Source organism: Agelaius phoeniceus, chromosome 9 (genome assembly GCF_051311805.1).
Source record: "Agelaius phoeniceus isolate bAgePho1 chromosome 9, bAgePho1.hap1, whole genome shotgun sequence".
Taxonomy (NCBI): Eukaryota; Metazoa; Chordata; class Aves; order Passeriformes; family Icteridae; genus Agelaius; species Agelaius phoeniceus.
In genome coordinates this window covers 2,429,991-2,442,076 of record NC_135273.1, presented here as the reverse complement: position 1 = coordinate 2,442,076, position 12,086 = coordinate 2,429,991, and the positions used below count along the sequence as shown (strand labels likewise).

The 12,086-nt window shown below is 45.6% G+C and overlaps 1 protein-coding gene across 2 annotated transcripts in view; it reads left to right on the top strand.

Annotated features, from left to right (window-relative positions):
• DOCK1 (dedicator of cytokinesis 1) overlaps positions 1-11,521 on the top strand; it is a 277,666-nt gene extending 266,145 nt beyond the window's left edge. For both annotated transcript variants that reach the window (XM_077182775.1, XM_054637087.2), the window contains exon 52: positions 8,573-11,521. In XM_077182775.1, coding sequence (XP_077038890.1) covers positions 8,573-8,668 — 96 coding nt within the window. In that variant the 3' untranslated portion in view covers positions 8,669-11,521. The remainder of the gene's footprint in view (positions 1-8,572) is intronic.
• Positions 11,522-12,086: the final 565 nt, after the last annotated feature.

Sequence of the window (12,086 nt, the reverse complement as noted above, 5' to 3'; positions counted from 1 at the left end):
GAGGAAAATTCGCTTTTTCAGCTTTGTTTCCTGTAGCTGGAAGCTTTTAAAAATAATGTGGTCCTTTTCTTTAAAGCAGCACTTTTGAGAAATGCCTTTTATTTTCTCTATGGGCAAAAAAAATAGATTTAATGGGGTATGGAGTGTTGATCCTGGCTGGTGCCCACCAAAGATGCTCCATCACTCCCCTCCTCAGCTGGGCAGGCAGAGAAAATACAATGAAAGTCTCATGGGTTGAGATAAGGAGAGGGAGAGATCACTCACCCCTTGCCCTCAAAACAGGCACAACTTTGGGAAATTAATTGAATTTATTACCAATCAAATCAGAGTAGGGCAGTGAGACCCCGTGAAGTCACAGGTTTTCTTTGACTCTGAAATGTCAAATTTTGACTGAGCTGTTTTGTGGGAAAATTCCTAGCAAAAGAAGTTTTGCTCCCTTTTCGTTGGCAGAGGTGTCATCCAGGATCCCTCTGAAGTTCACCATTCCAGTGAAATTCTGTGGAATCATTTGCTTTCCAGCAAATTTCATGGTGGCAGAAATGCAGAAATCTCAGCAGAGGAGGCGTCAGGCAGGAGTTTGGTTTGACCCTTTGGAAGAGTTGTGGTTAACACAGATTGTCCCAGTGCAAGAGTCCAGCTTTTCCATGGCTGAAATTGTGCCTTTGTTGTTGCAGAAATTGATTGTTTTTGAATTGTTTTACCATTTCAGGCTGAATGGTAAAATAAAAATACAGGTATAGAAGGAACTTCAGGAGTGAGAATAGAGATATTCAAAACATGTTTTACTCTTTATTTGCATATACTGGAAAATCCTGCTTTCCAATCCTCTCTTCCATAGTTTTTCCCCATGGCTGGATCATTTTAGTCAATATTTTCATTTTCCCTTGCATTTCCATCAAACTTTACTGCACTTCTAACCTTATAACCCATTTCCCCAGCATCTGTCTCAGGGGCCAGCTCTCATTTGTCCTGAACACAGCCCTCTAAGTGGAAAATTACAGAATGTACAGCAGGGCTGCCAGGAGCTTTGTCTAAGGAATCCATCCCCAGAAAGAAAGCTGAGAAATTCACATTAGGATTCACTTTTCCTCAACTCCTTCCTGCATAAACTCCAGAGTACTACATTCATTTTGTGTGATGTACTGTAAGGTTTAGGCGGTGGTAGTAGCTCAGGATTGCTAAGATGAGTTCAGTTTTTAGCAAAAAACATTAAACAGTGGTAAGAAATAAAATCCTGGCAGCCAGGGTTTTTTTTCCTGACTGGTGAGGCTTTTGGAAGGGGTTTCCACTCTGGGGATAGATGTTTTTAGTTACTGCATGACTCCCAAATGCCATGGGGGTGTGGTTTTGGGAGCCCACACCTGAGATAACTGAGCCTGATTTGCTCTGTGACCTTGTGCAGCTCCTGTACCTGCCACAAGCAGCATTTCCACACCATTAAATGGGAGTTCAGAAATATGGTACCAATATGCTCCCGTGGTTTTTTGCAAAGTTTTATTCAGCTCTTAATATTTTTGCTCTTTCCAGTCTTGATTGCTCAGGCTCCCCTCATTTTTTTTATTACATTTGGTCTCTGTAGGAACAGAGCCCATTTTTTAACATCTGGTGGGGAAGGGCACCAGGATTTAATAGCTCAGCAATGCAAGCAGATACAAGCTACATCTTCTTATCTAACTGCCCACAATTTTCTCCAGCATCTGTGTTTTTCTAAGCTTTCCAGGACCATGGAGTGGGGTTTCAAAGCCTGGCAGAAGGATCTAAAGCAGCTCTGTCCAGAGCCACCTGTCCTGTGCAGGGCCAGGAGCGGCGCTCGCTGATCCTTGGGTGTCCCCTCCACCTCAGCAGATTCTGTGATTCTGTATTAGCTTTAGAATTGATTTTGGAGAAGGTTTCTAATCTTATAACAATCACTCTGTGCCTTTATTTCATCAGGCTGCTAGGAAGGAAGCTTTTAAAGAACATCAAGAAAATGAGTAGTGCTGGACATGAAAGATCAGATGGGTAAATTCTCATTGCTGCTGTGATTAAATCCCACTCCACAGTTTTAATGACTTATGTTTCATGGGTCAAATAGCTCCATAATTCATAACTGGATAATTCTCTGCCTGGTAAACTGATCATCTTTTAAATTACACTGCCGTTGTATCAGTGAAGAAAAATCAGTAAAACCTATTAGAGATAAGATTATCTGAGTAGCTTTTAAACTGGAAATATCTCCTTGTGTGAGGAATGATTGTGTTTTTCACTCTGGTTGTCTTGCAGTGGGTTATGAAAGGCAGGAAAAGTGCTGTAGTGAACTAAAAGCAGGCAGCCAGAAAGGAATCAGATGCTCCAAGTCAAACTGCAGGCAATAATGTCATTTTTGAGACAGCAATCTCAGATATTCAGAGTCCAGTGTTACCTTGGTCTACCTGAAGTCTTTAATCCAGGTGATCACCTCATTATCATTTCCTGGTTGTCCCTTACTCCTTGTTAACTCTGAGACCTTTGTAGATATTTTCTTGCTCCCTGTGATTTGTTCTGCTAAAAATGTCCTTAATAATATATGGGAACATTAAAAAAAAAAAGGAGAAATCTACGACTCCTGCAAGGATTATTATTACATCAAGGGATTCCTTTAGGCACTTATCATTCTTTATGGGCTCATCCTCACCCTTGCATACAAATCAACCTCCTGCTTAGTATTCAGAGCAGGGAGGGAGCTCAAAGAAAATAGATAAAGGAGCACTTGGGTTGCTAATATTGGCTATAACACTTGCTAAGCATGGGGTAATGGCTGGGATGGGAACATCTCCATCAATCCAGCACAGGTGGAACGTGGGGATGGCTGAAGCCTGCAAGGAGCACAACAGCCTTGGCTTGACTCTGCTGTGTGGGGATTATTCTGCTTGCTCATTGGGATAAAACTGGGTGATGTATTCACATCTAACACACAGAAGGCACATCCCAGGGGGATTTTTCATGTGTTGCAATGCAGGTGCTGCAGTGCTGGAAATTCTCTCTTGTAGCAGCTGCAGTGAGCAAAAACTGACCTGAAAGGCTTCAGCAAATGTGTTGTCCTCATGTGGACAGGGAGAGAGAGGCTGGAAATGCAGCTGGAACCGTGGAGGAGCAGGGAATTAGGAAACACAACTTGAGGGGTTGCAGTAGCAGCCTGCAGCTCCTCTCTCATCTCTGCTGGCTGGGAGCAGGCACAGGAGCCAGGGGGTGGCTGGAGCTGTGTCAGGGCAGGTTCAGGTTGGATTTCAGGAAAGGTTCTCCCCCAAAGGTGCTGGCACTGCCCAGGCTCCCCAGGGAATGGGCACAGCCCTGAGGCTGCCAGAGCTCCAGGAGCCTTTGGAAAATGTGCCCAGAAGAAAAAAAAATTAAAATACAGGGTTTATTTGCCATCTGATCATTATTTTTGCCTGCTGGGGATGGGAAACCTTGCAAGCCTTACCTCCTGTGCCAGTCCCTCACTCCTCAGTGGGTTAAGATGTTGCTAAGCAAGGAGTTTTTGAAAAATAGTAAGTATCCAGGTCAGTGGACTGCCACTGCTTTTTAGAGGATTTGGAGTGAAACCTGTGTTCTCCTTCTGCCCAGCCCTGTGATTGTGCCTTGGTCCAGCCCAGGGAGTGGCCGTGTCCCACTCTCCATATGGGATCAGGGCATGGTTTGGGCCATGCTGGTGTGCTGCTTTGTCTGTCTTGCAGGAGCTGGGCCTTCAGTGAGGAGTGCAGGGTCAGTCTGGAGTCTAAAGCTGATTCTGAGGGTTTGCTCATCACTCCTGAGTCTGTTTGTGCACAGACTGGAACAGGGAGGCAGTGCTGGGGAACTTGAGCATCATCCAGTGAGAAATCCTGATGGTGTCCACGTGGAGAAATGGGGTTGCACAGAGGGAAAGTGGCCTTAGCTGTGCTCCAGCAGAGCTGGCACACTCCAGGAGCCAGGTCCTCTCTGCATGAGGGGTGCAGAGCCCTGACAGGTCCAGCTCTGCCCTCAACCACTGCCATTGTCCCCCACAGGAGCATCCCCCCAGGCAGAGCCTGCCAGAAATCATGGGGAAAGTCACAGAGTCATCAGTTTGGGTGGGAAGGGACCTTAAACCCCATCCAGTGCCACCCCAGCCATGGCAGGGACACCTTCCACTGTCCCAGGTGCTCTCAGCCCCAGTGTCCAGCCTGGCCTTGGGCACTGCCAGGGATCCAGGGGCAGCCCCAGCTGCTCTGGGCACCTGTGCCAGGGCCTCAGCACCCTTCCAGCCCAGAATTCCTTTCCAATATCCCATCTAAATCTGCCCCTTGTCAGCCTAAATCCATTCCCTGTGTCCTGTCCCTCCAGGCCTTGTCCCCAGTCCCTCTCCAGCTCTCCTGGAGCCCCTTCAGGCCCTGCCAGGGGCTCTGAGCCCTCCCTGGAGCTGCTCCTCTGCAGCTCTCCAGCCTGGCTCCAGAGCAGAGGAGCCCCTTTGATCTGCTCTGGGATTCTGACCTGGAGCAATTCCCTGTTTGCCATTTTGAGGCATTTCTGCTGTTCCCTGTGAGGGGCTGGGGGTGGGACACACATCTCTGCAGGAGAGCCCTTCCAGCTCCTCTCCCTGATCCCAGGGCACTCCAGCAAGGGCAGGTAATGGCTGTGCCACAGAGTCAAATGAGACTCTAATAGATGATGGATGAACCAGGGGCTAAACAGTCATTTCCCATCAGTTACCTGCTGGATTCTGCACAGAACTTTGCTCCCTGGGTCAAACAGCCAATTAGCTTAAACTGTCTGTAATTTGGCTGCCATTAGTGGAGTTGGGCTGTTCTCCCTGCTGGAGAGTTATTCTTGCCAGAGCCTCACACTCAAATGTTCTTTTTCATTGCAGATATGAAATAATCACGTTGTTGTCAGGCACCTCAGCTCCGTGCTGAAGGAACAACTCAGTGTCTGAAACATTTTCACAGTCCTGGGTGGCTGATGGTCTATTTACATCCCATTTCTGCTGCTTCTGACCTAATTAGATCCCTTAATTCTTCCAACCAAAGTGCTTGTCCCTGGATCTCCAGAGCGTGTCCTATCGATGACCACTGAATTTCAAAGTGGATTTCCTTGCCCAGGAAGAATTCTCATGCAGTGCCTCAAAGACCCTTTTGGAGAGGCAAATCCTGTTTGATTTTTTTTGTAGTTGTTTCTTTTAACAGTATTCCATGGACGAAAAACAACTCATCTCTCATTTTGCTGCTTGAGAGTAACAGAAAAAAAAAATTTAAAAAAGCATTTTCTCATCTTCTGTAATTGATTTTTACTACATCTTGAACACGCCTGGTGTAGTGCAGTTTATATCTCTCTGGAAGAGAAGACAGACAAATGTTTTTAAACTTGATTCTTTTCTGTATCAGGGAAAGAAAAAAAACCAGCAAACAAATGGGAGCAATTTCATGTCTGAAGCAGCAGGAACAGATTGTTTCTGTGTTGCAGATGTGCCTTTTACATAAGGTTTCTGCTTCCCCTGAGGTACCCCTGAGTCAAGGATTCTGCCCAAAATAGGTTGGGATGTGAAGCAGCAGCCTCTGTCAGTTTGTCAGGAAGGAAAGGGAAGAGTCAGGTTCACAATTAACCACTGAGATATAAACACCGACTCGGCACAGAGAGTCTTAATTAAACACAAAATCAAGGCAAACTCTATTTTTATTGCAAAGTTTCTGAGGGGAAGCACAGCACAGATGAACTTTATAAGCCTGAAAATGGTTTTTGTGAGTGTGGTGTCAAAGGGAGGGAGGAAATGTGGTTGAACTTCTTCTGTCCTGGGATAAAAGGAAGCCCTGGGAGTGATGCTTTGGAGTTGCCCCAGCTCCATAATGGAATGTTTTGTCTTGCAAAATCCCCAACAGTGTCACCCCAACCAGCATTACACATCCTACTTAATATATTCATTGGGAGCTTATTATATAAATGAACATGTGCTAAATTTATCCGACTTTCTAATGGAAATTGTAAATTCAATTATAATAATTATCTACCTATCTCTGCTATTTCTTTCTGCCTAATTTGCTTGCAGAATCTGAGCTTGGGTAGGTTTTGAGCTTGTTATTTATAGCATATATATTTAGCTTCTTCTCATTGTATTTGCATTGTCTCTGCTTTTCAGAACCAGGTTTTCAGGGCTGATTTGATTGTTCTCTGATCAATATGAAGGGGCTCATTTGGTTGAGAAATGCCTTTGATCTAATTGAATTGAGAATTATTGCCAATAGAGTGTTATTTAAATTCAAAATGGATTTGCACAAATGATGCTATCAGCAGAGTTGGTGGGATTTTTTCCTGGTGATGAATATGAAGTTAAAGAGAGCAAAGCAGGGAGGAAAGTTTTATTTTATTTTATATTTTGTGCTGTGTTTTTGAGGGGCACGTGGTTTATGGAGTTTGAAGGCAGTGTCAGCTCCATGAGATGTTCACGTTCTGCAGACCACCAGCATTTCCCAGAGCCCTTGCCTGCATACAGGAGTGTAATTAAGCAAGTTTTCAAAGGTTTTGGAATCTTCTGATCCCAACTGACATTTATTCAGGTGCCTTAGCAGGAATTCAGGAGTTAACGTGCCAAGTTAAGAGTGGATTTGCTCAGGTAGAAGCAATATTTAATAGTTCTGGCTGCAATACTTCAGAGGCAGATCAGCAGCGGCATTTTAATTAAAAACCAAACAAAATCTTCAGTTTTGCATGTAGTAAAAAAATTAATTTCTTATTTTATCTGCCTTTCATATTAATCTGCTGACTTTTCTGATTCAGAGATCATCGTGTCCCACTGGAAGCTGGGAACAAGCTGGAGCCTGCTGTGGGACATCATGGCATCATTTAGGGTGGGAAAGGCCACTAAAATCATCCAGTCCAGTGTTCCCTCAGCAGCAAGCAGATCAATCCCAATGGATTTCCAGAGTGCCAGGGAGCATTTTGAAGCCAAGGAAGAGGCTGGGAGCAGGCAGAAAGAGCAGTGGTGGTGCTGGAGGGGCTGGCAAATGGAGAGTGGATGGAGCAGAATGGAGAGACAAGCTCAGGGCATGGCTCACCTGGGGGTGGTTTGGGATCCCTCTTCCTTTGCCTGGGAGGAATGAGGAAAGGTGTAAAATGGAGTGGAAAGTGCTGCTGTCCAGGCAGGATAGAGGAAAGAGATCCCAGCAAAGATCCAGCCAGCCTGGCTCTGCCAGTTTGCACTCCTAGCTTTCTCCTTAGTCTGTGATCAGTAAAACTGTCTGGTGAAATCTCAGATTTGTAACTCCATGCTGGCTTCAAACCTGCTTGGGAGAGCGTGTTTGGTCACCTTAAAGGTTGTTTTTCATCTGCTCTTACTCATCTCTGCAAACTCCCAGTCATGAGATTGCAGGAGCATCAGGAGCTGCTCTGAGCAGAGGAGGGACTGGGATGTCCTGGCATCACCCTGAGCCTCTCTCCTTTCTGGGGCAGCATCCTTGGACAGCTTTGAAAAGGACCAGCTTTGGTTCTGTGCACTTCCATGGGGTTTCTCAGCTGTTTAGATACCAGGATCTTCCTGATCCTGACAAACCATCAGGAATCCTGTCCAGCACTGGGGTATTGCAGCTGCTTGGGCTCTTTTTGCAGAGGTGGCCAAGGAATTTGGGCAGAGCTGGAGCTCCTCAGGCTGTGCCTCTGTGGAGCCAGCAGCTGGTGCTGGGCTGGGGGAGGCAGGGCAGAACAAACAGCTGGGAAAGCATCACTGGGCTTGGAGGAAAACAAAAGGCCCTGACTGGGGAGTGGGGGAGAATCGTAGGGAAAAACAAAGCCAGAGCAGAGTTGATGAGCTGTGACACTGCAGCACAGCCTCTGGGAAACCTGTGCTGCCTGCACAGCCAAAATCTGGGAAAACCTGCCTGCAAACTGCAGTGTTCTCCAGCTCTTTCTGCCACAGATTTTATCACTTGTAGGTTACAACATAAGGGAAAAAAGGTCCTAATTTCCATAATGGCTTTTTTAATTTGTCCAATTAGCTGGTGATTCTGACTGGGGATGTTTTTCTGTTGTGAGATATGTAAAGTGATTTAAAATACATATATTTGAATGTTGTGCATTTCTGTTTGGAATATTTTAATTATAACTCCGTGTGTAATAGTAAATTGTGAGTTACTTATCTCTCTAAATGATTTTAAATTTTTTTGGTTTTTTTAAAATATTTCTGTTCTAACTGTGCAAAATACAAAGCATAATGGAAAAGCAATGAAGCCATTGCTTCAGCTTGGTTTTTAAGCTCTGAGTGCCTAGAGGCTGAGGGCAATCGATACAGACCAAGAAATCAATATCCTATCATGATATAAAGTGGGGAATTATAAACTTCTCCAGTGCTTTCAAAAGATTTTTCCCTTAAATATTGAGCTAATTAATCCTGAACTCTTGAGAGATTTTTTTTCACTGTCAAAAGTCAAAGTTATATTTAAAAGTAATGGCTGAGAGCGTTCTGTGTTCACAGCAAATTCTGCAGGGAGAGGTTTTTGTGAGCCAGAGGGCTCCAGACTTACCTGCTGCCTCTTGCACTTAGAGATGACTCAAAAACGTTGCAGAATTCCATTCATTCCTTACATGACCTGCCCAAATTGGTTTTTTCCAGCACCTGCCTCCTCCTCTGCCCAGCAAGACTCCGCCGCCGCCGCCTCCCAAGACGACGCGGAAGCAAACGTCTGTTGACTCTGGGATTGTCCAGTGAAGAAGGAAGCGGGTTATTTTCCAAAGATCAAGCTGTAACAATTCATTTCCCTAAGTATTTTATGGTCTATAATGTTTACCTCATTCAGGTGTGCAGTATCTAACATTTAGTGCAATGGTAACTCCGTAAGAAATCCGTTTCTCGCCGTGCGTCGGACCCAACACTACATCCCCTTGTTTTTGGGATCATTCCCTCCCATAACTTGAAAGAAATCTGGATTTCTACTTGAGACTGGGAACTCCCATCAACTGACAGAACCCTCTTCCTAAACCTTCTCCCTGCTTCTGGATAATGCCAGGCACAGAGCTAAACGTGGAGATTAAAACGAGAGCTGGAAATGTTGTACCTAAAGATTTTGGGTACCTCTGGAGTTTCAAATGAGCAGAGTTTTTGTACCTAATCTCAGTGTATATAGGAATCAATGACAATATTCACTTGGAATTCAGGGCAAGAGGAGGTTTCCCAGTGAGGTGAAGCTGCTGTAGGATTTCCCTGAATAACAGGGATTTTAGCCCAGGGTTAAAAATCAGACACCGCTGATTTGTGAAATTGGTCTGTGTTACAAATAACCTGATTGCAATGAGCAAAGTGGGGATTTGGGGCTGCCTTGGCCACAGTGACCACGATGACATCGAGTTTAAAACCTCTGGTGAGAGGAGGGAAAGTGCCAGCAGAACCTCCCCTCTGACCAGGAGGCTGCTCAGGGAATTTGTGAGGTCCCCTGGGAAAATGTTCTTGCAGGTGCTGGGGTCCATCAGTGCTGGTCCCTTTTTAAACATCACCTCCCAAGGGCACAGGAGCAGCAATTCCCAAATGTTGGAAGTCAAGCAGAGCTGCCTTGGCTGAACAGGGATCTCCTCTTGCAAAATCAGGTGGAAAAGGAAGGTGTGTGCCAGTGGAAGCAAGGTCAGGGGGCATGGGAACAACACAGAGCTGCAGCTCCCCACTACAGGGAGAAAATTCCTGTGGTCAAATCTCAGCTGGAGTTGGAGCTGCCAGAACCATTGGGGACAAAAAAAAAAAGAAGTTTTTTCAAATATATCAATAGCAAAAGGCAGTGTAAAAATATCATCAGCCCACTCTAGGGTGGGGATGGGCACCTCACAAACAGGGGCAGGGACAAGGCAGAGGTGCTTAACACATCCTTTGTCTGTCTTCAACATGGGTCACAGACCAAGAGGGTCCCGGTGCCCTGAGCTGGAGGATCATGACTGTGACAATGATCAACTCCCAGTCAGCCTGAAACTGCAGGATCTGCAGCCCCAGCTGAACCCTGCAAATCTATGGGCCCTGATGGATTTATCCAGAATCCTCAAAGAGCTGCTGATGCCATCATAAAACCCCTCTTGATGATTTTTGAGCAGTCTGGGGAATCCAGAGAGGTCCCAGCTGCCTGGAAGCTGGGGAATGTTGTCCTGGTTTTCAAGAAGGGCAAGAAGGAGGACCCTGGAAGCTACAGGCCCAGTAAAATCATGGAGAAGATTATTCTGGGAGGTCCTGGAAAGCACCTGGAGGACAATGCAGTCATGGGTCACAGCCAGCACAGCTCCATGAGGGAGAGTCCTGCTTGTGGAACCCAATTTCCTTTTACAGCAGGGTAACCCAGCTGGCTGATCCAGGAAAGCCAGGAGATGGAACCTTTTTGGACTTCTGCAAAGCTCTTGATACTGTCTCCCATGGGATCCTTTTGGACAAAATGTCCATCCTACAGCTGGAGGAACACATCATGGGATGGGTGAGCAGCTGGCTCAGGGGTGGGGCACAAAGGGTGACACCAGAATGGCACCAGTCACAATGTAAATAAGACATGAAACTGTTAGAGGGTGCCCAAGGGGAAGGGCCTTGAGGAGAAGCTGTGTGAGGAGCAGCTGAGGGCGCTTGGAACGTTCAGCTGGAGGAGAGGAGACTGAGGGCAGAGCTTGGTGGGTCAGCAGCATCCTCCTGAGGGAAATGCCACAATTCATTGTCACAATCAGGGACAGGAGCCAGGGAATGGCTGGAGCTGGGCCTGGGGGTGGGTTTAGGTTGGGTTTAGGGAAAGGCTCATCCCCAGAGGTGCTGGCACTGCCCAGGCTCCCCAGGGCATGGGCACAGCCCCGAGGCTGCCAGAGCTCCAGGAGCCTTTGGACACTGCTCCAGGGTGGGATTTTTGGGATGTCAGTGCAGGGATAAGAGCTGGGCTGGATGATCCCTGTGGGTCCCTCCCAGCTGAGGATAATCTGTGACTGATGGGCTTTGTGAAGTCAGTCCCTGGTGATCACCCCCTGCCATTGAGCTGGGGTGTCCATGAGGGGGAAAACAAGGAAGCCTTGGAGCTGTCACCAGCACGAGGGTATGGCAGAGAAAACAGGGAGCAGAGAGGAGACTCCTGGTCATTCTGAACCTGAATGTTGAGTACAGAAATGGGAAGAGCTTTTTCCTTTCTCTGTTGTGTAATATTTCATGTTGGATTAGGATGAACTGAACGGAATCACTTTGTCCTTGTGCCATCATTCTGTACAGTGTTTGTATATATGATGGTTTTTAGAATGTTTTAGTTTTTATGGTGCCTGCTTTTCACGTCATAATGATTAATGTGCCTGCAAAGAATGCTTTACGTATTCTTAATTTCCTAATTGCTGAAAGTGTAAAGAAAAGACAAAAAGCGTTTTTTTTCCAGATATTAAGCTCTGAGAAATATCAGACTGATGGGATGGGGTTTTGGGAGGGAGGAAGGAAACTAACTTTATATTCTAGTGGTTTTTTATTGTCATCACACTTTGGTTTTTTTTTATTATCTACAATCTTTTTACTCTTACAGTAGATTGTTTTTAAATATACCACTGACTCCAAAAATAAACTATTATTTTAAAAGCTTGTCTAAGAAAATGAATACATTCCCTGGGTATTTTTGGTCCTCACTGCAGAATTTTGGGAACTAGTGCATTATGTAGAAGGCTGTGCATACACTTTCTTTTTTTCAGGACAGTTTAGGAGGGGAACTCATGAGAAAACTGAAATCTTTTACTGTGCTGTTGTGGTTGTCCCTGCAGGTTGGAGCTAAAACACACATCAGCACTGAGAACATCCATCCCTGTGTGCTGTCCATGCCCAAAGTGATGGCTTGGGTATCTCTAAGTGAATGCTTCAGAAAACAGATGATTTTTATGTAATATTTTCCACCTCAGGTACCTGCTACACGGTGCAAGTTCCAAGCAGAAGTGACTTTACACAGCAGTAAAACAACACTGTGGTTAACAGAGGCAGAAAAATTGCCCTTCTCATAAAAAGTGGCTCCTGTGGTCAATTACATATTCTCATTTTTTTGCCTCAAACCAAGGTGTCACTTTGGATCAAACAAACACACTTTTCCTTGCTGTAAAATCAGCTCCTGGAGTGTCTCAGGATTTACTGTTGGATCTCATCCTGCAATTCCCTC